This window comes from Lepidochelys kempii, chromosome 3 (assembly GCF_965140285.1).
Source record: "Lepidochelys kempii isolate rLepKem1 chromosome 3, rLepKem1.hap1, whole genome shotgun sequence".
Taxonomy (NCBI): domain Eukaryota; kingdom Metazoa; phylum Chordata; order Testudines; family Cheloniidae; genus Lepidochelys; species Lepidochelys kempii.
In genome coordinates, this window is record NC_136382.1 from 155,208,916 (window position 1) to 155,234,587 (window position 25,672).

A 25,672-nucleotide genomic window follows, 5' to 3' on the forward strand; every position below is an offset into this window, starting at 1 on the left:
AAATGTTTAAGAAACTTCATTTAAAATTAAATTAAAATGCAGAGCCCCCTGGACCGGTGGCCAGGACCCGGGCAGTGTGAGTGCTACTGGAAATCAGCTCATGTGCCGCCTTCAGCACTGTGCCATAGGTTGCCTATCCCTGCTTTTGTGCATGATTCTGCGACGGACACCTTGTTTGGCGCAGCAGTCCTCCATTCCACAATTCCATCATCTTCCTCGCACCCTCCGCCTATCTAGGTACTGCTTGTTAATCACGCTCAGTGGAATACAATAGGAACCATCACTAGAAGAAGAAGGGGAGGTTACTTACATGTAACTGGAAGTTCTTCATGGTCCCTATCTGTATTCCAGTCCCACCCTCCTTCCTCTCTGCTGTGGATCTGGTAGATCTGCGGTGGAGAAGAAACTGAAGATGTAGTCGGCTTACCCCACCCTTTATCGTCTCAGGTGAAATCATGAGGCAGTGCAAGGGTGCATGTGCAGACTATGACCATTGCTACTTTGAAAAAGCTCTGGCTCCAAGCACATGGCGCACGCGGATAACCTGCAGTGGGTACAGATAGGGACCACATATCTCGAAGAACTTTCAGTTACAGGTAAGTAACCTCTCCATCTATTCTTTCCTCTAAACTCTCTCTCTGTTTGTAAGTAAGTGTAACACATATGAAATTAATTTAAATGTTGTAGTAAGGTTCAAATGAGTGCTAGTTGGCTTTATTTTGATTTTCTGAAAAAAACTGGAGGATATAATAAGTAATGCTAGCAAGTTCAGGCGTGCATATCCTATTGCAGATTGCTTTGTTGAGGTCAGATAATTTCTTCCAAATGTAATATTTAAAATGAGAAATTATAAAGATTCAGCTTTATAAGAGGGTGTAGTATAGAATTTACCTATGCCAAATAGTTTTGTTGTGATAATGGTTATTCTAGCCTTTCAAAAGTCTTCTGACTTATTTGCTTGAGCAAGTAGGGTTTTTTTTTTTAAATTGAAAGGTTAAATTTTGTTCCCTCATTATTATCAACATCATGGAAAACGATAATCAATCATTTGGTGCCTTGGACTGCTAAATTTTCATGACAGTATGGCAAGTCTGTAGTGCTGGCAGTATTGTTCTCTGAATCCCCAAAATAGAAATGGAGAAACAAAATGAAGCCCTCCTTCCTAGTATTAATTCAGCAATTTGTTGGTGGTTTTTAAATGATAAACTGTGTAGTATCTGTAGCGATGTAACTTTTTGTTACTTTATTGTCTCTGAAATGTATCTTTAAACTTCCAACAAATCTGCCTTTAAAAAGGAGCTCATTTCAGTTTGTGGTGTGCGTGTGAGGAGCTGGGAGCAAGAGGCACTAGGAGCTGAGAGTGAGAACATGGACTGTTGGAGGACTGAGGTGTACAAGCATTATCAGACACCAGGAGGAAAGTCCTGTGGTGCGGATAAAAAAGGTGTTGGGAGGAGGCCATGGGGAAGTAGCCCAGGGAGCTGTAGCTGTCGCACAGCTGTTCCAGGAGGCACTCTAGACAGCTGCATTCCACAGGGCCCTGGGCTGGAACCTGGAGTAGAGGGCAGGCCTGGGTTCCCCCCAAACCTCCCAACTCCTGATCAGACACAGGAGGAGTCGACTGTGAATTCAGAAAAATGGCCAAGCTGAGGGCTGCCGTGAAACTCCAAGGTGAGCAAATCCGCCAACAAGCGCAAGACCCACCAAAGTAGAGCAGGAACTTTGTCACAGAAGACATTCAGATTGGAAATGTAAGGTTGCTTTCTATGTAAGGAAAGTATAACAGAAGCAGACTGCCTTATGTGGCCCTTTTTAAGAGGTTATCTTTCCTCCATAGGTTTGTTTAAAACTATCCTAATCCACAGTTAATATCCTCCAAACAAAAAACTTAGTTAATTTAGAGTTAGAGTTGAAGTTGTTCAAGTGTAAACTCCATCAGTGCAATCACTAAAAATCAAGGACATCACAAATAAAGGCAATTTTCATTCATTTGCTGTAATACCCACATACCATGTTACTCAATAGCACTTCTCACTTCTACTAGAAAATCATTTGGACTTCAGTATAATCAACAGTAATATACATTCCGAATGTCGTGCTCTAAAGAAGAGATTACATTAAACTAGAAACAAACTACTGTTCATCACAGATAAGCATGTCAGAGTGTGCTCATTTCCAAACACAGTTGAACTGCTTAATACTGCACCAGTTCCTGAGAACCACTGACGTCTGATGAGGCAAATTATAGAAATTTCCTGACTCATTTTACTGCTGTTTTCAGATGCTCATAAGCCACCCATTTTTTCCCTTGTGAGTAATAATACAAACAAAGGCTCTAGTCCTGCAGAACAATTGATGCAAGCAACAATTACTAATTTTGTTAGAAGGATATGAACATAGTCCCTATTCTGCTTTGTGTGTGTGTGGTTTGTGATTTAAGGTAATCACATATTTGTCAAACTTTATACCATATCTCTTATTAGTAAGATAGTTCCAATATGTTGGTCAATTTGTGAGGTTTGTCACTCAAAGCTTATTATGCTTTTTATTCCATGTGGGGTCAATTCTGTTTCCACTGAAGTCAATCAGAAGAGGATCAGACCATAAATAAAGATGTTCATCTAAATAGTTCTTCTAAATCATATGCAACATAAAGGGTAATCATTATGGTTGTATAAAGGCATGCGTGTCCTGTGCTTCAGAGGGAGAAATATATACAAAAATTATGTATGTTAAAGCAACAGAACCAGTTCAGACAAGTAGAGGAGTTTTAGTGGTGCATATGCACCGCTATTGTTTTTTTTTTTTGTCTAAGTGTTTTCATTAATAACTTGAAGTCCTATTTTCAGAGATTTATAACTCTGCTATAAAAACTAGCTTTGGGCAGGACTTTGGCTTATAAGGGTTTGTCCCAGGAATTATTATTTTATATTCTTATTCTAATAACTATTATTTTATCTTATATATGTTTAATATTTTTATGTGATACTGGAAATACTCCTACAGCTACGAAAGTCTACAGCTTTGACTTCTATATGGCATGACATTTTGATTAGAACAATACAAAATCAACATGGCACACATTAAATGGAATAAAAAGTAGCTAAATAATGGGTCTCAAAATGTAGTTGTAAACAAGAAATTACTTTCGAAGGGGGTGTTTCTAGTGGGGTCCCATAGGAGATCAGTTTTTGGCCCTATGCTATTTAACGTTTTTATAAATTACCTGGAAGAAAACATAAAATCATCACTGATGAAGTTTTCAGAAGATACAGATGAAGAGGACAGGTCATTGATGCAGAACAATCTGGTTTACTCTGTAAATTGGGCTCGAATAAAATATATGTGTATTAATAAGGCCAAGTATAATGTCATGCATCTAGGAACAAAATAGCGTAGGCCATATTTATAGAACGGTGGACTCCTTCCTGAGAAGAAGTGACTTCGAAAAGGGTTTGGGGGCCATGGTGGATAATCAGCTGAACATGAGTTCCAAATGTGCCAAAAGGGCTAATGCAGTCTTGAATGTATCAACAGGATATGAGTAGGAGATTGTTACCTCTGTATTTGGCAGTGGTGCAGCTGCTACTAGAATAAAGGGTCCAGTTCTGGTGTCCTCAATTCAAGAAGGGTGTTGAAAAATTGGAGAGGGTTCAGAGAAGAGGTATGAGAATGATTTAAAGGATTGGAAAACATGCTTTATTGTAATGATAGACTCAAGGAGCTCAATTTGTTTAGTTTAACAAGGGAAGGTTCTATTCTGTTCTCTATAGGTTTTTATATTGCATGAATCCTAGTATCTGAGTAGAGTGTTAAGCAGTGTGACTACACATTTGTCACTTGATCAGAGTCTATAAGAACCTACATGGGAAACAGAAAACTGATGATAGAGGGCTTTTCAATCCAGCAAACAAAGGTATAACAAAATCCAGTGCTTGGAAGTTGAAGTTGGATAAGTTCAAACCAGTAATAAAGTGCAGTTTTTTTAACAGTGAAAGTATATCCATTGGAACAACTTACCAAGGGCTGTGGTGTATTCTCCATCACTGGCAATTTGTAAATCAAGTTTGGATATTTTGCTAAAAGATATGCTGTAGTTCAAACAGGAATTAATTCAGGAGTGTCCTAGGACCTGTGTTATAGATGATCTGGTCTTATAATCTCTGAATCTGTTGAATGTCTCTTGCCATTTCTGAAGCAGTAGTCAGCAGTTGGAGCTCAAAGCACTTCACCAACTTTGATTAAATCTCATAACACTCCCGTACCTTAGGAAAGTGTTGTATCATTATCCTCATTTTTTAGATTGGATAACTGAGTCACCAGTAGGTTAGTTAGCTTTTCCAGGGTGATGAAAGTCAATGACAAAATAGAAATAGATCTTAGTAGTTCTGACTTCCAGTCCCTGAACTAACCACTGTAGTATATTATTTTCCCTACTAATTTAGGTGTGGTTATCATCCTGTACATAGTATTTTATTCATTAATAGGCAAGTACAAGCTGCACTCTGTGCTATTTGTTTTGTTTGTTTGTTTGAGTTGAATCTTTGTTTATTATGGCTCAACTTTACAAAACTTGGAGATCTCACATTCAACAGATGCTTTAAATCTTTAAGTAACATCCTTTAATTTCATGTTTTTTGGAGAATCTGATTGTTTCTGTTCAGGCCAAAGTTAGTAAGTCCCCAAACTATCTTATTTAAAACATTAATTCATGCTGGTTTTAATTGTAGGGTTTCCATGATGTACTTTTTCAAACTGATGAAATATATCAATTAAGCATGACTTGCTGTGCTAGGAGTGTTTTTTGGGGGGTGAGTTTAGGCTAATTACTGTGTTGTATGCTATGTCTTAACACAAGTCTACTATGTGGGGTTTTTTTAATTTCTCACACACTAGTCTATAAAAGAATATCAGAAAGAACCAGAAGTTAAGGTAAAGAATAATTAATATTAGTTAATGCAGCAAACAAACTGGCTCTGGGTTCACAAGATCAGTAATTGTATTGATTGTACCAAACTATAATTAAACTCAGGTAAATGATTTAAAATAATTTTAATTCAAGGAGCAGTGTACAAAAGGGCCTGTGGGGGCTTTCAGCGAGACAGTTCATGACTGCACTACAGACACTACTATGTCTATAGTGCTGTAGTGTAGACACTTGCTATAGCGGCAAAAGGGGGGGGGGTGTTTCGTTGCTGAAGTTAATCCACCCCCTCTAGAGGTGGTGGCTAGATCGATAGAAGAATTCTTCTTTCGACCTAATGGTGTCTATAACGGGACTTAGGTTGGCTTAACTATGTGATTTTTTTTTTTTAAATTTAGATGTAGACCAGTCCTAATTGCCTAAATCCCCTTTGAAAATGGGACTTAAACTCCTAAATCACTTACAAAATTTTTTACCCTAAATCTTTTGTCGCAGCTAATTGTCTTCAACCGAAAAGTAAAGTAAAAGCACAGGGGAAATCCAAGCCTTTCCCTTTATCCCAACAACAAAAACTCATGTCCAGGCTCTGATCATCTCACATCTTGATTACTGTAATATACTGTAAATCACATTGGGCTACATTAATCCATTTTTCTTCCCACAATGAAAATCTAGTTAGTCTGCTGATAAATAACCTCATGCAATCCTCCTCGTTTGGGAAAAAATGTGAGCTTTGTATTATGTCCAGCAAATTAAAAAATCTGGGCTGTCACTGAACAAGGAGTGTGAAAATGTGTTCCAGAGTCAAGCAGGCTCTCATGGAAAATGTTCTGCTGGCAGCTTCTTCTCTGGTAAAATTCCACGTCTGTTGTGAGGCCCACAAGAAGAGAATTTATAAAGACAAACAAACAGAAAGAAACACCACCTCTCCTCCTCTCAAAAAAAGCACATTTTGGATTTCCTTGTGTCCTATGTGTCTGTCTTTTAGACAGTAAACTTTTAGGAAAGGGGTTATCTTCATTTTTGTATACAGTACAGCACCAAATATATTGTTGCCACTAAACCAATTATTATAGCTCTACTAATAATAATTATGTTGACTTTGTTAGGGTTAAAGTTTCAGTTTGATACAGATGGGAACGCAGGTACCCAGATACTACAATACCTTCAGAGAAAAATTTCTTTATGTGGGTAGAATATTTACCCTTAATTAATGCCGAGGTGTTTCAAACTGTTTTCTAAATAGACTACAGCAAACACCTTGAGGAGAAAAATACAGTGAAGTGTCTAGACATTGGCAAGTTCCAGCAAGAGAAGGTGCATATATAGAAGTACGAAGCATGTACTTGGACATAGGATGGCTCTAAGGCAGTCTGATGTCAAATGTGTGCACTATTTCTTAATGAGAACTAGTATGCATAGGTGTGTGTGAATTACAAACAGATTTCATTTCTGGATGGACTCAAACAGCTGAAGTTGCTGGCAGAAGGAAGCCAAAGAAACATCATAGAGTAACCATTTGGAAGAGTTTCAGAGTAACAGCCGTGTTAGTCTGTATTCGCAAAAAGAAAAGGAGTACTTGTGGCACCTTAGAGACTAACCAATTTATTTGAGCATGAGCTTTCGTGAGCTACAGCTCACTCGTGGCCGATTGAGACCAGTATTCAGTTGGAGGAGGATAAAAAGAGACTGAAGAGTTTCAGCAGAAGTGTGAAGAAGGAAAATAAATAGGGCTGTCGATTCATCACAGTTAACTAAAAAAAGTGATTAACTAAAAAAAATTAATCGCGATTAAAAAAATTAATCACGATTAGTTGCAGTTTTAATCGCACTGTTAAACAATAGAATACCAATTGAAATTTATTAAACATTTTGGATGTTTTTCTACATTTTCATATGTATTGTATTCTGTGTTGTAATTGAAATCAAAGAGTATATGATTTTTATTACAAATATTTGCACTGTAAAAATGTTAAACCAAAGAAATAGTATTTTTCAATTCACCTCATACAAGTACTGTAGTGCAATCTCTTTATCATGAAAGTGCAACTTACAAATGTAGATTTTTTTTTTTGGTACATAACTGCAATCAAAACCAAAACAGTGTAAAACTTCAGAGCCTACAAGTCCACTCAGTCCTACTTCTTGTTCAGCCAGTCACTAAGACAAACAAGTTTGTTTACATTTACAAGAGATAATGCTGCCCGCTTCTTATTTATAATGTCACCAGAAGGTGACAATGGGCATTTGCATGGCACTTTCGTAGCCATCATTGCAAGGTATTTACATGCCAGATATGCAACTGCTACTAGAATACAGTGTCCAGTTCTGGTGTCCTCAATTCAAGAAGGGTATTGAAAAATTGGAGAGGATTCAGAGAAGAGGCATGAGAATGATTTAATCAGCTTGTTTGTTTGAACAATTGGCTGAACAAGAAGTAGGTCCGAGTGGACTTGCAGGCTCTAAAATTTTATATTGTTTTATTTTTGAATGCAGTTTTTTGAACATAATGCTACATTTGTAAGTTCAACTTTCATGATAAAGAGATTGTATTAGGTGAATTGAAAAATACTATTTCTCTTTTTACAGTTCAAATACTTGTAATAAAAAATAAATATAAAGTGGGCACTAGTATTCTGTGTTGTAATTGAAATCAATATATTTGAAAATGTAGAAAACACCCAAAATATTTAAATAAATGGTATTCTATTATTGTTTAACAGTGCGATTAGTCACGCGATTAATCGGGATTAATTTTTTTAATTGCTTGACAGCCCTAAAAATAAGTATAGAGCCTTTCACCTTTAGACATAAACACAAACAAATTGTCCCCTTGACAAAATAGGGGATAAGACAAAGAGGTTAAAGGTCGCCCCTGTGATGGTCAATTCGCATTGGAAGCATTGCCTGATGGTTAGGGGGAGTTGGGCCTTAATGCAGAAGGAGGTTGGTAGTGAAGCCTGGGCCTTCCAACTCCACAGGGCTCAGGCCTAGGGCCCTGTAAGGGTTACCAAGGGCCTGGCCTTAAGGCTGCCCTCCCTGTGCCAATTCATATCACCCACTCTATTGTCCAGGTTTTGCAGTCTGTTGTGAAAAAGTAATAGAAAAAGGTACTAACTGCACCTTCAGTCTGTCTGGGCCCAGCAGGTATGTGCCTCTTCTCCAAGAGAGGGCTTCTGCAGCACCCCTCCTCATGAGTGTCCAGGGCAAGTCCTTCTCCAAGCCTTGTCAGCCCCCTTCTGAGCTGTCTGGGTTCCTTTTACACTCCATCTCCATCTGGAGCATGCTCTGCAGGTGCAGCTGGGTAGGGTCATCTGTGCCCAGAGTTGCTCTTTAAAAACTTGAGTTCTAGTGCGGGGCTTATACACCCTGTCACAGTCCCTAAAAGGGAGCCACCAGAAAGGCAGAAGAGGCAAGATCAGAGACTTGATATTGGCAAACATGCTCTGGTCCATCTTGACCTATACCATATAAAGAATAGGATAAAAAAAAAAATTTCCCAGGTACCAGGAGAGAGATTATTTCCTGAAACTTCTTTGAGAATTTCCACTTAATACTAGTTATCGTATAGACCACAATATGATTAAAAGCAAAGTCAGTTTTTAAAAGGATGGGTTTAAGTATTTGGCAAAAGAACTAAAGACTGGGTCAAGACAGGTGATTTTGTCCTTCTGGTGCCAAATGTGAGTGAAGGCAGGAGCAGCTGCTCTTGGAAACCAGCCAATAAAAACACTATAGTGTAGAGAGAAAGTGTATAGATTTCAAAACCAGTGGGGAATGCCTGTTATGATATAAGGCAATTCTGTGGTGTAGACAGTTTACACTTTATCTCCTCTGGTTGCTTTGCCATGTGGGTTAAAACCTGGCAACACTTGTTAGGTGAGTTTTAAATGAGGCAGTAATGGAGTAAAGAGGTTGTTCCACTTGGTTCAGTAACCTGACATGTGAATAAAATAGAAATTAGTCATTTGGTAACTAATCAATTATATTTGTAAAAGAATATTCATATATATATCTACACATAAATATATATATACCTAAGGTTAAAAATCCCAAAATGACCATCTGCATATATCTGAAGAGCATACAATGGTATAAGATTGTACAAAGGAAGATGTAGATTAATGTAATGAAATGTCTTCTAACTCTGAAATGTATACAGCTGTGGAACTGGTTCCCAAGGGAAGTGGTAGAAGCTGCATCTATTGAGTCATTTAAAACTAGTCTAGACTAAGCATTCAATAATACACTGTAGCGAACAACAATGCATTGGCAAGGGAAGTTTTACCCAGGACTTCTATTTCCAACTTCTATAACTTTATGGAGCTCCTCGTAACTTATGAATTAAGGCTGCAGAAATTTTGCTGTAGATTTCTTTCCCTGTGTTATGATTTCATACAAGTAAAAAAGCACCGTGTTAGAGTGGAATCACAGTGACTCTTCTCTGATTTGGGGGTTTCATTTAAAATTTCATTAAGTATTGAGCAATCCCTTGCTGATTGCAGGTTTTGAATCATAATCACATAAAATTCAGCATTTATTCATATTATAAATTTGAAAACAGTGACAATTTAGTCAATTTGCAACTTTAAAGGCAGCCTATATTAAAGAACACAGATCAGGTACACTATAACCCTGGTCACTTAAACAAGAACTGTTGCATTGTGAATGAACTGCAAGCAACAAATATGTACTGCAAGAAGCCCTCTACAGAAATTAGAGTAATCAAACCCCATGATCATATGGGTCTGTCATGTTGTTGTAAGGTCATTACAGAAGAAATAGAGGCATCAGCCTGTGTAGCTGAAAAGGAAAAGTATGTATTGGAGGTAGTGTGTTTGTTTGAATGAGTGTCAATTCCTTGCAGTAAATGTGCCGTTATGATGACATAAAGAATAGTGTGTCATTTATAGCTCTAAAAATCTTGTAATTCACATAGTGTATAGTGTATATGGAGTAAGTACACAAACTATTTCCTCCCTTAGCTGTTGAGTTTTATTTATTAAGTCTTCACATTCATTGCTAGTACTTTGTAAGATTGGGCCCTATATTAGGTCATTCTCTGGGTTTCTCATCCTGTTGTTGTGTCTGGTATATTTCTATTTCAATTATAAGCTCCTCAGGAAAAGGATAATTTCTTCCTTAAGTCTTGAACAATGCCAACACGCTGTCAGTACTTAACAAATAATATTGATAAATTTATTAATTGTTATTTAATTGGGGGGAGGGTTAGTTTTATGTTGTGGCTAAAACACACAGTACGCTTCACAGCCGTTGCCTAACCTGTGTATCTCAACCTGTCAGCCTGGTGACTCCTTATTTGACGTAACAACTTTTCACAATCCCCCGTACATTTACTATAACAATAAGAGTAAAAAATTGTTAATGATAACAATAATAAGACTATAAAATTTGTGTGTGTGTTTCAAGATGTTGACAGAGAATCCTTTACCTTGAAAGATAAGAATACACACGGAGTGGGGGAGTGAGGTTTTTGTTGCTTTAGATTTTAATAAATTTTTCAGTGCCTTGTAACCCCCATGATATAGGTCCCACTCACTGAGAAAATATACTGTACATCTCTGACACTCATATGAATTATTTCTATTCTAGTTTTTTTTCTGATACCTAGCTATTACTCTGTTTTGTAATGTACATAAACCAGCAAAAAAGTCAGCCTGGACTTGAAGCTTTTTTACATTATTTTTTGGCTTCAGACATTGTGTATGTGTATTTTATCTCCAGCTAAAAGCCTATGAAATCAAAAGTGGAAATCCTTTGTACATGAGACCCCAAGGCATGGGAAGTGATTTTAAAATGGGCATGCAGGGGAGACAAGTTGCTCGTGACAAAGCGAGCAGAAAAGATGTGTTAAGAGTCAAGTTGGATAAAATCAGTTATGGCAGATATTTAAGAAGTCTGGAAAGTGCATGTGGATAAAGGATGAGAAAAAGAAGAAACAGAGGAGTCCGTTCACAGCTATTATGGTACCAATAGACATGGAGCTGTTCTTCAACTAAATTTCTATCAGGTTAGGCCTGTGTTTCCCAAACTAGGGATGCCACTTTGTTCAGGGAAAGCCCCTGGTGGGCCGGGCCAGTTTGTTTACCTGCTGCATCCAAAGGTTCGGCTGATCGCATCTCCCACTGGCCGCAGTTCACCACTCCAGACCAACAGGGGCTGCAGGAAGCGGCGTGGGCCGAGGGACATACCGGTCGCTGCTTCCCGCAGCCCCCATTGGCCTGGAGCAGCGAACCACGGCCAGTGGGAATCGTGGTCGGCGAACCTGCGGATACAGCAGGTAAACAAACTGGCCTGGCCTGCTAGGGGCTTTCCCTGAACAAGCGGAGTCCCAAGTTTGGAAAACACTGCATTAGGCTTTATGCTATTAGACTGACAACACGTTAATGGTCACACTAATTAACAGCAATGAGTTAGGCTTTTTTAAATTTATTATTTTAATTTTTAACAGGTCCCTTGGTTGGACCTTTCTTTCTTTCTTTGCCCTTGAGTTTTTTTGGAAGCTATTATGGCTTTCTGTAGATTACTAATAAGGTGCTTTTCAAATCTGCATTTTAATTACCTAAGTTGTTCAAACAACTACTTTCTTTCTCTCTTTTTTTTTGTGTGTGGATCCCACTGTAGGTGATCATGCACCTCACGTGCGCAAGACTGGAGTCTTTTGAATAGCAGTGTCCACCAGGTTGCTCATGGGCCCTGTGTGTCTTTCTGCTCCCATGCAAGTGAATAAAGTGCTGAGTGGCTACAACCTTTCCTCAGTTCCCTCTTATCACCTGTGTCAGCGAGACATAACCCAGCAGGTTTCTGACCAGCTACACTTGAGAGCTTCAAAACTTATATTTCATAAACAATTTCTGAAGAACTTCATCTTCTTCCAATTGAATATCTTCCCGCCCACACACACAAAATTTCTTCTTTCTTCTACTTCTCTCTGGCAACCTTCTCATACAACTCCATGCACAGCAAGGTGAACTCATTGCGGATTCTAAGCTGCTTATGGTTCAAATTTTATCCATCCATCCATCCTATTACTGCTTCATCCTCTCTCAGATAGATATATAGTCAATGTCTGTTCTGCTTGGGAGAAAGCCAGATCTGAGACAGGTTCTCAACTTGCTGGTCCTTTTTCCTAATCTTCATTATCTTGTTATACCTTCACCCTCCTCCTTGAGGGACCAGTAGGGACATGGTTACTTACTCTACAGTCACTATGGTTCTTCAAGTTGTCAGTGTGGATCTAGGACCCACCCTCCATCCCCGCTTTTGGAGTCCTCAGCTAACGTGGGCTTTGAAATGCAAGGGAACTAAGGGAGAGTTGTGGCTGCTCCTCCCTTTATGCCCTCACATTGGTCCATAAAGAGGCACAACAGGGTACATGCATGGCCCCAACAGACACAGCTATTCAAAATATTCCAATTTTGCATGCATGAAGTGCTTGTGCACCTACAATGGGATCCCCACTGACTACACCACCTTGAAGAATTGCAGTTACTGAAGGGTAAGTAACTGTTTTTATTTTTGTGTAAGAAGGGAAAAAACAAACTGTTTCAACAGCTTCATTTGGTGCATCTTAGTCCATAGCAGTTTCATAGCTTTTGTTCTTTCAGGGTTTGAAAATTGCAACCATACTGGGTCTCCAGGAATTTCCCACTCTTCCAGAGCTGAGTACAAATATTGGCAAGGAATTTAAAAAACAAATAGTGCCCCTCTTGAATCAACAATCAGCACTGACGAATGATGTATTCACCCCAATATCAGAAGAGACAATTTCCGTCTTGGGTTTCTGGTTGTGACATGATTTTGTGGCATCACTGTGTCGCCAGATGGGATCATAATCTGTTACAATATAATTTAGTTTTTTGCTAACATATGTTTGTTTAAAAAACAAATTCCAGGCCTCTTCCTGCTCCACTGCCCTCTGTCTTGCATTGCTTAAAAAATGAAAATTCAAGGTGATGGCCACTGCAAAGGAATTTTACTAAATTCCTTCTATGGTGGGATATGCCTCCAATAGCCAGTGTAAGGTGGTGAATTCAGAATGTTACCCTAAAATTCACCTTACTGGATGGCATACACTGACCATCACTTCTGCTCCATATGAAGACACAACATGCACTATGCTGGTGGTGTGACTTCCTCCACAGACCTTTAGTAGAGTAGAAAGCCAATGCTTGGGACAGGGAGAAGGTGTCAGATTAGTACCCTTTGTCTACCACACTGTATCATTTAACACAATTAAATCTTGTTTTATATCCCAAAAGATATAACATTATAGTTAAACACCAGGTATTAATGTGAAAAATAAAACCTGTAGAATTTCTATTGGACATTTTAAAATGTCTTTTCTTTACTGTCTTGAGAAACAAAAAAAAAATTATTTCTTACAGTTTAATCCTTTTCCATTTGTCATGCACTGATTTATTTCTCTTCTACAAACCATCTAGTTAGAGTTCTGTTTGTTTCTTTGTCAAAATCATCACTGAATAATGATGTAAATCATAGTTATGGGATTTGTTAGCTTGAACTCACTCATAGCTTTTTGGAAATAGTTCTGCATGCTACCAAATCTCAGAGCTTGTCTACCCAGGGATAGTTACTGGCATAATTATATTGGTCTAATTATATCTTTTAATTATACCTGTATAGTGCCCTATGTGGACACTCATATTTCAGCGTAAGTGTGTCCACATAGGGAGTTATGCCGGTATAATTATGCCAATAAATGTCCCCATGTAGACAAGTCCTCAGAGTCAGGAAGTTAATTTTGACATTATAGTTGATTGGAGTACATTTTCAGCCTATCATTACTGGGCGTTGTGCACATAATTCCTCCATACCCTGGGCTGATGTGTGTACAAAGGGTAAATGTACTCTGAGATGGGCAAGTGGCAGAACAGAGCAAGCACGTATCTCAGAAACCAAGGAATAGCTCGCAGAATATTGTGAAAAGGGAGTGTCCGTCTGCAGTAGTTTCCTTGCCTCTGTCTCAATACCCAAATGCTCTAATATGTAGGTATTTTCTAGCAATTATGTGCACAATGCAGTGTTTGTCATTGTGAGTGTGGAACTGGAGCAGGCACGTCTTCTGACTCTATCCAGATATGAAAATTACTTAGGATCTGTTAAAACAGAGCAGGATGGGTTCAGTAAGATAAGAATATACATATGTACACATGCTTATATGATGTGCTTTGGCTGCTAGAATGGATGGACGGAGGGATGGGAGGGCAACTTGATATAATTTTAAGCAAACTTCAGGTTGCTCTAATTTACTCCAGAAAACCATCTGGTTTCTGGCCAGCCCCAGGATCCTAATGCCACAAAGATATTGCAGTGCCACCTTTGCCTCCGCTACCCTAGGACTGTGCTTAACCAGAGAGTCCAGAGACTCTGTACCAATATCCTTACCTTTGACCTAAAATAAGTACTATTTTGTCATCAATAATCTCAAAATATAAATATAAAACACATTATTTTCTTAGATTATAAATTATTTGGGGTGGAGATAGTGTCTGCTTTTTGTGTTTGTACAGTGTCTAGAACAACGGGGCCTCAAACTTGTTTATGTCTTTGGGCACTGCCATAATAGAAGGACAAAAGAATAATAATAATAGAGCCCTTCTTTAAAACAGTTATAAAAATATGTAGGTACATATTAATCTGCTTCAAATACAGCATATAATACATAATCAGCTGTGTTATGGACTTTTCCTATGAAAGTATATTTTACATTATTTTAAAAAAAGAGCTTTTATGAGTACTTTAAGAAAAGCGACTACTTCGGTTGGTAAATATATTACCAAATAATATTTCCATTTTAACAATATCCTTTAACATATTTTAGATACTGAAATCAAGATAACAATAACTAATCAGGCTGGAGGAGAGAGCCTTGAACACAACTACATTTGTTTGCTTGTTTTTATCTGACATTTTTATTATTCATTTTTTCCATCTGTGAGAACTTGGTACTTCCTGGTTCACTGAAGGTATTTGAGACTATAACCACACTAGAGTTCTTGGTGTGACCCATGTAATCTATGATACTTACGATTTCACAGAATAATCTTCACTGAACCAGGAAGTAATAAAAGAAGTTTACAGAGAGGAATAAGAATGGTTTAAAAGTTAGCCTGATTTAAAAATGTTTTCCTGTGCTGAATCTCCTGCACAGCATACATGTAGAAATAAGCACAGAAACCTGGGCTTCACCCCATTTTAGTTTTTGCTTTGCTGTCTCTAATGTTTAATAATTGTATAGCAGAACCATTTCAGGCAACACTAGGCAACACTCTTATCAGGGAAATATACGTGGAATCCTCTTTGTTATTATTTTATCAATCAATTTATGTTTGTTTTATTAAAAATTTACCCCAAAAGCTGTAAAAAGGTGAGAGAAAAATTTGTTTTTATTCATATATGAACATAAGTACATGAGAACAAATTAAATGTGTGCCCTGTCTCAACAAGTGTTTCATTAATATACTTAGGACAGGGCATGAATTGGGCTGATACAAGTGGACAGAATTCCACTCCCTCCCTCTCCCATTTGATCTCTGATTGAGGACACTGGCAGCGTCAGTCTGAATATCCAGTTTTACAGATCTTCAATCATGAGTCCCGTTGCATCTGCAAACATGTATGCTTTTCAGGGTACACAAGATGCTTACCCTTATATTTAAACCAAGAAGCAATTAACTCAAAGAATCATATTTCACTACTATGGAGCAATATTTTAAAGGCCATTTGACCTAGATATGTGCTTATGAAGCAGCATTAAAGTTTTCAGTCTTGTGCTCTCAACTCCAGATTCTGATGCTGTTGTTCACACGGAGTAGTTCCTTACGCTGCTGGTAGCACTGTTGATTTCAATGTGAGTAAAGGTGGCAGAATTTGTCCATCATCAATTACTAAAGTGACGCATTCAGGCTCCCAAGAATGTTTATGTTTTTAATTTTCGTTAAATGTAAATCCTTTACATCTCTACAAATTTCATTACTTTCCCAGTCTCAAACCAAGATCATGATGAAAGCAGATTAGCTGTACACTGAGCTGGAGAAGTGTGCGGTGCTGATTGTTGATACACAGAAAGGTGGAGATGGAGGGGGAAGCATTAGCTGCGGGAGTTTGCCTGACTTCCACTAACATGGTTCACAATTTATAGGATTACATGATGCATTGTACAGAAAGGCAAACAGTTCCTGTGCTGCCCATTATGGATATCGTTAGTGTTATTTTGTAGCTCAGTGTTTGGATTACAATGCAATAATTGGCATAACATTAACAGAAATAAAATAAGAGTTATTTTACACATTTATGTATCAACACATACAAATACTTACTTACCTTTTGTCCTTCAGTATCAAGAAATCAATGTAACTTGTTGAAGTCATCTTGACTATCCCAAACCAATAGGTCTTGTGATTTAACCTGTCATCAAACTGTCATGCTTAAAAAAAAATTGCTTAAATCTTGATTTTTTTTGAAAAATGTATTAGTGTTCCTGTTTTCAAGAGAGAAAATGGATTTTAGGTAGGCACACAAAGCAATGTGGCTTGGTGAGAGTGAATGGAATGATTCATAGTTATAAGTGCAGACATGCTGGAGGAAGAATATTTTCAGAAAAATTATTAAACTTTGGAGTCTCCAGGTCTTTCATCTTCCCCATTATTTGCCAGTGATGGCTGAGAGACCTGTGTTTGTCTTGTTTGAAGCCTTATGAGAGATGTGATGCTGTTGGCATCTGTTCCCAAACCATAGAACTTTGTGTTTTCCCAACTAGGAAAGCAAAAGACATTCTTCATATAGAGATACTATATAGTGCTCTGCTGTTTTGGATCTGATGATAAAACACCTGAAAAAGAGGTAGAAATAGAACAACTTGGTAATGTTTTCATAAAGCTTTCCACTTTCCACCAATCAGCTTGCAGACACTGATTAGTTAAGCCTTTTAATATCCCTTTGAGAAAGATAGATATCCCTATTTTACAGTGGGGCAAACTGAGGCACAGAGAAATTAAAATACTTTCTTGGGAGTCATACCGAAAATCAATGGGAAAACCAGGAACAGAACCCAGCAGTCTTTACTTCTATTGTGCGCTAATTGGTCACATTTCCTCCTTATTGTGAATTCTTGATGATTGTAAATAGTAATCCACTCTACAAATATTCTCCATTGTGTAAATGTTATGTTGAAGTCTTAATGTGGAGCCTGATGATATGAGATGCTCAGCATTTTCTGCAATATGCTGAGGCGCTTGCCTCTCATTGACTCAATTGAAGTTGATGATGCTGAGCATCTTTCAGAATCAGGTCCTTAGTATTAAAAACAAACAAATCACCTTGGCCCAGTGTCATTAAAGCACATCCAATAGGTAGAGGGCTTTGTGAGGACCTAAAAATTCCAGTTTTAGAGTAGAATATAATGAATCTCCTTTGTAACCGTTACGCTGTTGCATTTACAGATTATACACATTTTAGTGCAAAACCAGCTAAACTTTTTATCTGTTCTTAAAAGTCATCCATATTTATCCATTAGAGAGACTATCCCAGCATTTTTCTCATACAGGCTTTGGTCTATCAAGTCCATAATCCTGCTCTTGCTTCCCACAGTGTTCAATTAACTCTTTAAAAGAAACTGCTCCATATTTTGAGGTTTCTTGTGTTCTTTATGACATAGGTGCAAAGTAAATGCCACATAAGTGGACAAAACCATCTCGGAAGTTGTGGTGTCTAATGTGTATTCCCATAGACAAGAATATTATCTTATGTATTTATTCTTCAATGTGCTGGTTTTTCTATGCTCTTCCAAACAGAGTTGTTTGTCTAACTGGATGACATTTCCCTCTTGTACAGGGAATGTAGTGGTGAGTTACCATGTATGCACTAAACGAAAACTGCTTGGATAGACACTAGACCCATAATGTTGCTCATGGTAGGCAGGCACCGTATATTTATATGTAAAATTCTCAGAAAACTCATATAACTGGTGCCTTGCTTATGCGTGAGTAATGTCCCATGTGTCTTTATAGCTGATTATGGACGCCTAGAGGGATCCTCCTTAGTGCTGCTAATGATTATCTCACGCTCACCAAATATTCAGTTTGCAAGTTTATTAAAGTTAGGTTTGTATTCATTTTAATGAAGAAGACTGAGTATATTCTACAACAGATGAACTATTCAAGTTGTGCAAATATTCTTCAGACACTACAATTCAGATCTGTATAACTTTTGATGAAGATCAGAAACAGCTGCCAGCTAACCAAAGTGTTTGCTGCCTAAAGCAGTGTGTAGGCATTTTTTGTAGTTTCAGAACTTTATCCTGATTAGTATTTTGGTAAAGATTTCATAATGTATTAGCTTGATATATGAGCTGTTTTTTGTAACATTTCAGTACTAAGTGTAGTGCAAGCAAGGTGTCTGCCTCTCTTTTCATAAATTATGCTATTTAAAGAATGGGCACTCCTTGATCAATCCTGATGGATTTCCTGGAAGGCACAAGAAAGCACTTTCTGGAATAATTAAGTCTTCTCCCCAGAGTGAAGCAGGGGAGACTGAGAGTGAGCATTTGCTTCTCCTGATTTCTTATTACTTTTCCCTACTATGTTTTGTTTTGTTTTTGTTTTTTCTTAAACTACTAAACATAGGGCTTGTCTACATGAACGTTTAGTTTACGGCAAGCTGGTGTGAGAATCTAACTCTCACTAGCCTGCTGCAATCTTACTGTTCATGTGAACCCTGCTGACACAGACTAACAGTTTGTTAATTTGCTTTAATTTTACTCCCCTTTCACAGAATCATAGAGATTAAAAATGGAAAAGAACTCCAGTCTCTGGCCAGCACAGGTTTGTTCCCTACAGTATATTTGCCAGTACTTTGTCAAGTATAGTGTTAACATTTTTAAGTTACAGGGGCTTTCACTGTTTCGTTTTGGAGAGCTTATTCCACAATATGATAGAACACCCAGTTAAGAAGTATTTCCTGGTAACAGCCCATTTACTTTTTTCAGTTTCATGGCATTGTTCTTAGTTAGTTCTTTAAGTGTGTTAAAAAAGAAGCAAAAATATGATGTGCATATAAATATATTAAAATTGTGTCTGTTCGAATATGTCCCTCTCCCCACATCTTCACCATGATGCTTGTTTTTTGACTGTAAGCTGTTCAGAGCAGGGTCCAAGATGTGTCTTAATGTATGTTTCTATACCACCTCGCACAGCGGAGCTCCCATCTTGAATAGGACCTGTGGGCACTATTGCAGTAGAAATACTAATAATAACAATGATCGGTTACACCAAAAAGGAGGCGGTTGATTAAGTAGCCTCTTGACATAATTGAAGTGTAAGTGCTATAAAGAAACAACTGCTTTGAAGAAAACAGATTGAATATTTTGGAAATCAAATTATAGAAATGTCTCTTCTTGAAAGTGTACTACAAACTAAGGTAGCAAGACAAAAAGCTTCTAGATTACCTTTTCTGAGTTATGCCTGATTTTCCAGAATCTGCATTTTTAAGGAAAAAGAGCCCTAATCTACAACTTGGTTATGCTCCAGGCCCAAGAGGAAATGGATTATAACAGTTGTGACTGTGAAGAGCAGATGTTTTGGTTGGACTAGCTATCTACCATCTGACTCATTATAAATCCTCAGTTCCCGTAAATTCCCAGTTTTCAGTTACAATAGGTAGGACGCAGGAAAACAATGCCTTTAAATTAAAAATATAAAATGTGGTGTTGGTATTAACAGTTAACCACAATCCATATTCATTTACAAAAGGATAAATTATTGTGAAAGAGGTGCAGCTGTTCCAGTAAAATGTAAAACTGAAGGGTATTTGTGAATGACAGCTTCATTAGCTGTGAATGAAAGCCAGCACATGATCATTTAGATAGTGCTAATTAATATAAACTGAAATACAACTCAATGATATGTTTCTTTTGGTTCCCATGTTACTTGGTGTCCCTTGTTTAAGCTTCCAAGGAAAGACCATTTATTTCTTTGAATGTCTCAGAACCACACTTTTCATAACTTTTCTGTTGGTTTTGTATTTTCATAAAACCTGGAGACTTTTAGTAGTTTTCAGGATTTAGATTATCATCCTGATTCTTATTTACTAAAGTTCTGACATGGGAGTACAAGTGTAAATGACAGCTGAGAGTTGTGACTTTTCTTCCAGTTTGTCAAAAACTTAAAAATTGCATTTATATCTGAAATGTTTTACCAGCTGTTGTCATAAGTAGTCACTGGAGGTGACTAATTGAAAGAGACAAGAGGAAAATCCATCCTTTTTTTTTAGTTTCTTTACTTTGTGCATTTGACAGCACTGTTATGGTCATTTTCACTGACTTCCTGTGCAGTCCATTTTCTCTGTTGTGTGAGTGAGTGAAACAGGGGAGAGAAAGCATTTTTAAAGTAGGAATGTGTAATTGTAAAAAAGCCACCTAAACTGTTAGAGGGACATCCTGGAACTAGTTTTAAATCTGTATATTTTTTTTACGTGGGCTAGATTTCAAGTTTCTTAAAATGTCTCTTTTAAGATACTGTGTATTACTGAGACCCTGATATTTTTACTTAGTACCACATGCTTTATCCAAGAATTTCGAAATGTTTTGCAAACATTCAGTCATTACATCACACAATGCTTTTGTGATGTAGAGAAGGATTATTATCTCCATTTTACAGATGGGAAACAGAATATAAATAATAATAAATAATAAAAATAAAAATTATAAATAATAATAAAAATATAAATAATATAAATTATAAAGTTTCTGATGAAAGACGTTCTATAAATGCTAAGTAGTATTATTTTTAGCCTAACTAGTGTAACTACAGATGCTATTGTTCATTATAAAAATTCCATTCTTAATTCATACAAGTGTCTAATTCTGTTCTGAAATGTATGAGCTACTTGCTTTAACAACATCCCGTGGCAGCAAGTTCCATGGTTAATTATATGTTGTGCAAAAGATTGTTTGGTTTTAAATATTCAGAATTTGTTGCCATTTAAGTTTGAGTACCTTTTTCTTTTTGTATTCTGGAAATGGGAAAAATACTGAAGAAACAAAATTTGCTCATGACACTAAGGAAGATATAGTAACAGAAAAGTATATTCTCTAGAAATATCATTCTTTCTGAAACTAAATGAAAAATAATAAGAAAAAGGTGCTTTTGCTTTGTTATTTTCCTTGGTCTGTTGTATTTGTTCTATTTGGCCTGTTCTTTGAGACTAAAACACATGCACAAAATGTAGGCAGACGGGGAAGTAACGTATGGTTATAGCTTGGTACGAAACATAAAAACATCCTTGGCCTTCTGACTCTTGGGTTCCCTGCGAAGGAGCTGCCTTTGTCCTGTGAAAAGATAATTGTTTCCCAACACAAACACTGAATATCAAGTCATCTAATCATTAACAGGTCTGTAGAGATGACTGAAAGATGTAGCTCTGAGGGGTTAAATCTTGACTGGCACAGACACTTCAAAAAGGTCCATTAATTTAAAAGGCAGATTTTCTCCCCATCGTTTATCTGTACAACATGTGTTTTCAATTTAGTTTTATAAACAGCAGTTGTAACCGACATACTAAGGTTGAATACAGTTCCACCAAGCGGATTGTTGCATAAATAAAAGTAACAAAGTACAGTACGAAAGAAATAAACAGTGTGTTGTTATGTACAAAAGGACTTAATTATAATAATGTTTGACAGTCTGACATAAAGTAAATGTGCACCTAGGTCCAACCAATCTGTACAAAAATGACCTTTTTGCAGCTTTGTATTGTGATAGCTCTGTGGCCATCCTATGTTGGCCAGGGTGAGCCACAGGTTAGCCAGCTTCATAATAGCTCTGCAACAGTTACTGTATTATGGTACTTTTTAAACCTTTTTTGGAGAATTAAGCAAATTGTGTCTGTAACTGATTGACCTTTTTTATACCGTATATTTGAAAAATGACAATCTGAAATGTAGTGGACAAATGTCAGTTTCTTTCCACAATCTTGCACTGAACTGTAGCTATATTCATATTCAATGCAATGCCATGTTGGCAGGAGTACTTGCACCATTAACTTGTTACTATTGTATATTATCTTCTGTAGAGGGAGAAAAATTAGGCGTCTGGGTTTACCACCTGTATTGCAATCTTCAACTTGTTGCATCTTAAAATATCAAAGGCACTGTGTTCATGTAAGAGTATATATTTTAAAATTTCTCCCACCAAGAAAGTCTCTATTAAATGCTGTTATTAGTGGTCATAATAATTCTTGGTAATTTTCGTTTAGTTTCCCTGATATATGTTATTTTATAGCTCTGTCTTTTTGGAGTCCTTTTGATCACTGAGATCTTGAAGGAAAGAAAGTAGAGCTAGATGGTATATTCTAGAAACTGTACATGTACTGTCACATTGTATTGAGTGTATGTGTGGAGAGTTGAACTTTTGATCTATTTGAGCATTAACAATACTCATGTGGGATTTTAACTGTTCAATTTTTCCTTGCTGTTGTGCAGCCAATAAAAAGCATGTGTTCAGTGCTAATGTGAGCACGGTGTTTGAAAAGGGTTTCCAGCATAAAAGAATTTGTGGTCTTGGAGATACCCTGGATTTAAAAATGGTAAATGTACTCTATACCTTTCATCATATGACAAATGCTTGTCAATTAAAACAAGATCCTTTTGGTCATTAGACTCTACTGCTTAATCAGTTTTAACACTTCTGTTTGTCTGATTAGTGTGACTTAGCAAGTTAATAGGGACAACACAGTTAATATTGCACTTAGACTTCAGGAGTGAAAGATGTTAATTGTCTCAAATTTTCCCTAGCCATGAAAACATATGGAATACTCAGGGGACATTTTGTGGACTGTGATCACTATTGTTGTATTGTAGATCAGAACTATGCCACAGAGTGGAGAAATATCTGAAAAAACACTGTCAGATCTTTCTTATTGTTTTATGTAATATGGCCAGCCTGTTCTAAGGCCCTGCCACACTACAGTTTTTAATTGTGTTTGGAACAAGTCACTGGTATAGTTTGGGTCTGCGCATACCACATGGTTAATATGCTGCTAGAATCCATGACAGCCAGTAGTGTTTCACTCCTGCCAGAAGCCTGGGCTGGCACATGATTATCTTCCTGTAACCAGTCAACACACTGTGGTTTTGGTAGGTTGGGCTGAATCACCTGGCATTGTTTAATGGGGTTATTAGCATTGTTTATTAGGTTTAATAGATGTTCCTTCTTCCTCACAACTATGGTGTGATGGAGCATCCCAGAGCATATGTACTGTGTGTATTGTTTATGCTACTTTGTGTGTATGTCTGTGAGGCTATTTAAGGTCACTACCACTTACTGGTTACAAAATCACAGTTGGAAGTTATGTGCAGATAGGGCCTAAACGAGAGAGGGACACTTCAGAGATTGGTTATGAAAGGGCAGCCTTAAATTAATGCACACTCTAATTTGCACTGAGGCCAGGGCTGAGGCAGAGAATCAGGGAGCCATAACCTACACCTTAATGTCACCCCCCGAATCCCTGCCACCCTCAGGTCAAACAGAAGCTGAACACAGCAGAGAATCAGGTCTATATACTTCAATGAAAGTTTATAAATGTAATATCTGGGTGTATTACTCAATGACCCAACAATATTATATGAAGATTTTTTTGGTATTTTCATCAGTTGTTTATAACAGTCCCTGGAATCTTAGAAATGAAATCTGTTTTTTACTGAAATGTTTATGCTCCAACACACTGAAAAGGTGGTGTGTTACTGTAAGGGGTTGCTTGTGAATGCTGGGCTAGTATCATTGATTGTCTTTTGATCCATTGAAGAAAAACGAGCGCTGTGGAATTTGTTGTCAAAATATTTTTAAAAAATTAAGTGAAATTTACAAACAGATTTTTTTAAATTGTGAAATTTGAGTCCCTTCAACCTTTATTATGTTCCTTTTACCCACACTGGGTATTTAACCCTCTTTCACCCCTTACTAGTAAGGTTCTGATGACTTTAAGTTTGATGTTTTCTGCTTTTTCCTTGTTTTCAGGATGTCAGTGAAGATCCAGGAGAGGATGTTGCTCTTCTTTCAGTCAGTTTTGAGGATACAGAAGCTGCTCAGGTTTTCCCCAAGCTGTATCTGTCCCCACGTATTGAACAGTAAGTAGAATAATTGTTGTAGTATTCCAGTTCTTCTCAGAACTTTTAATTTTTACTCTGATTGTTTATGTAGGAAGTCTTTGGTAGGCCATAAAACCACTTTGGCTTTTAATTGACAAAAGCCATGACGGTGATTACTGTAATTGGCTTTGACTGGAAGGGAGCAATTCAGTTAGTCTTGCCAGTCCCATTTTTATGTGCCTACCACTTACAGAGCTGAGCCACCATTGGTTAGACTGTTGCGGGGCCCACTGATCCCTGAGAATCAGCCTACATTTTCCTGGAATGACTCCTACTGGAAGTGTTATCCGGTTCAGCTTAGCAGGCAGATTTCCCCCAGAAAAGAGGGAGAGCTTTGTTTTTTAAGATTGTGTTTATATATCTCTGTATGTGTAGGTGTGCACTGTACCTGTGTGTGATTGATACATATTCCCTGAAGAGAGACAGTTTGTACAATAGGAAGTGATACAGTTAAACAGTTTCCAATCAATGTTTGTAACAAGAGCCGTAAGGCTATATTTGTTAAACTGTGGTCAGGAATTTGCGGTCTCAGTAAGATGTTTTTCCGAGGGTGTGTCAGAGTATTTCATTTTAAGGTTGTTGGACAACACAGTTGGCACACAGACTTGCTAATAAACAAATTTTTACTCCTAAAATGGAAGGGTCGGAAGGAAAAATCTATCTGCTTCCTAAATTAGATTTTGCTTCTTCCATTTTTGGAATTAACAATGTTCCTCCTCCCCTTCAGTGCTTCAGTCTTGAAATATCTGCTTGAAAGTTTCATCAAAAGCACTTCAGGCTTACAAGTGACTTTCACTTAGAGATAAATTGGAAGATCTTGTAGTGCAAGTCCTTATTTTGCACAGCACCTGACAAACGAAAGTTTCCCAAAAGAAAAGCTTCCTAGTTTGTTACCTTGAAGAAAACTTCGAAGATTCATAATGCCCTTACAGAGGAATATTGAAAAGACTTCTTAGTATGGGGGAGGAGGTCTGGTTGCCTAACTATAACTCTAGAGTGCAGGATAAGGAACCAATGGTAGTGGGGGAAGTATTTGATATTAATAAATATACTTTAAAAGGAGAGCTTGTTTTTCACTTTCTTTTGTTTTGCCTTGTTAAGCATTTTACTTGGTTTATCTACATTACTACACAGAAGTAACTACATTAGACTTTGCAGTTACACAGAGGTCAAGTTAAGCTAACATTGATTCAGTGCTTTTGTTTTTCTGGTCAGTACTGAAATGGCATTTCTTTCAACTGCTGAAAACACCTTGGGTGGAGTAGAAGAGATGGAAAAGTACTGACTACCATAGTTTTAGAATAGCTTACTAAGAATACACAGAGTTTGAGAAAGGGCATGACATTCTGATATTTAAACCAAAAAGGCATTGACATGGATAAAATGGATGACCAGGTAGATGGGTTAAAAAAATCCAAGATTAGTTCTGAGATAAAATCATAAGATTTATAAGGTATCTGGAAAGAAAAATCTATAGAAAATGTATATATTGCTTCTTTTGAGTTTTCAAGTCCTTTTAGCATCTAACCTTATTTTAGAAAAGGTTTTTGTTCTCTCCTTCA

The 25,672-nt window shown here is 37.3% G+C and overlaps 1 protein-coding gene across 8 annotated transcripts in view; it reads left to right on the top strand.

Moving 5' to 3' along the window:
- BABAM2 (BRISC and BRCA1 A complex member 2) overlaps positions 1-25,672 on the top strand; it is a 298,493-nt gene that overhangs the window by 147,658 nt on the left and 125,163 nt on the right. For all 8 annotated transcript variants that reach the window (XM_073338599.2, XM_073338597.2, XM_073338593.2 and 5 more), the window contains one exon: positions 23,980-24,089. In XM_073338599.2, the coding sequence (XP_073194700.1) occupies positions 23,980-24,089 (110 nt within the window). The remainder of the gene's footprint in view (positions 1-23,979; positions 24,090-25,672) is intronic.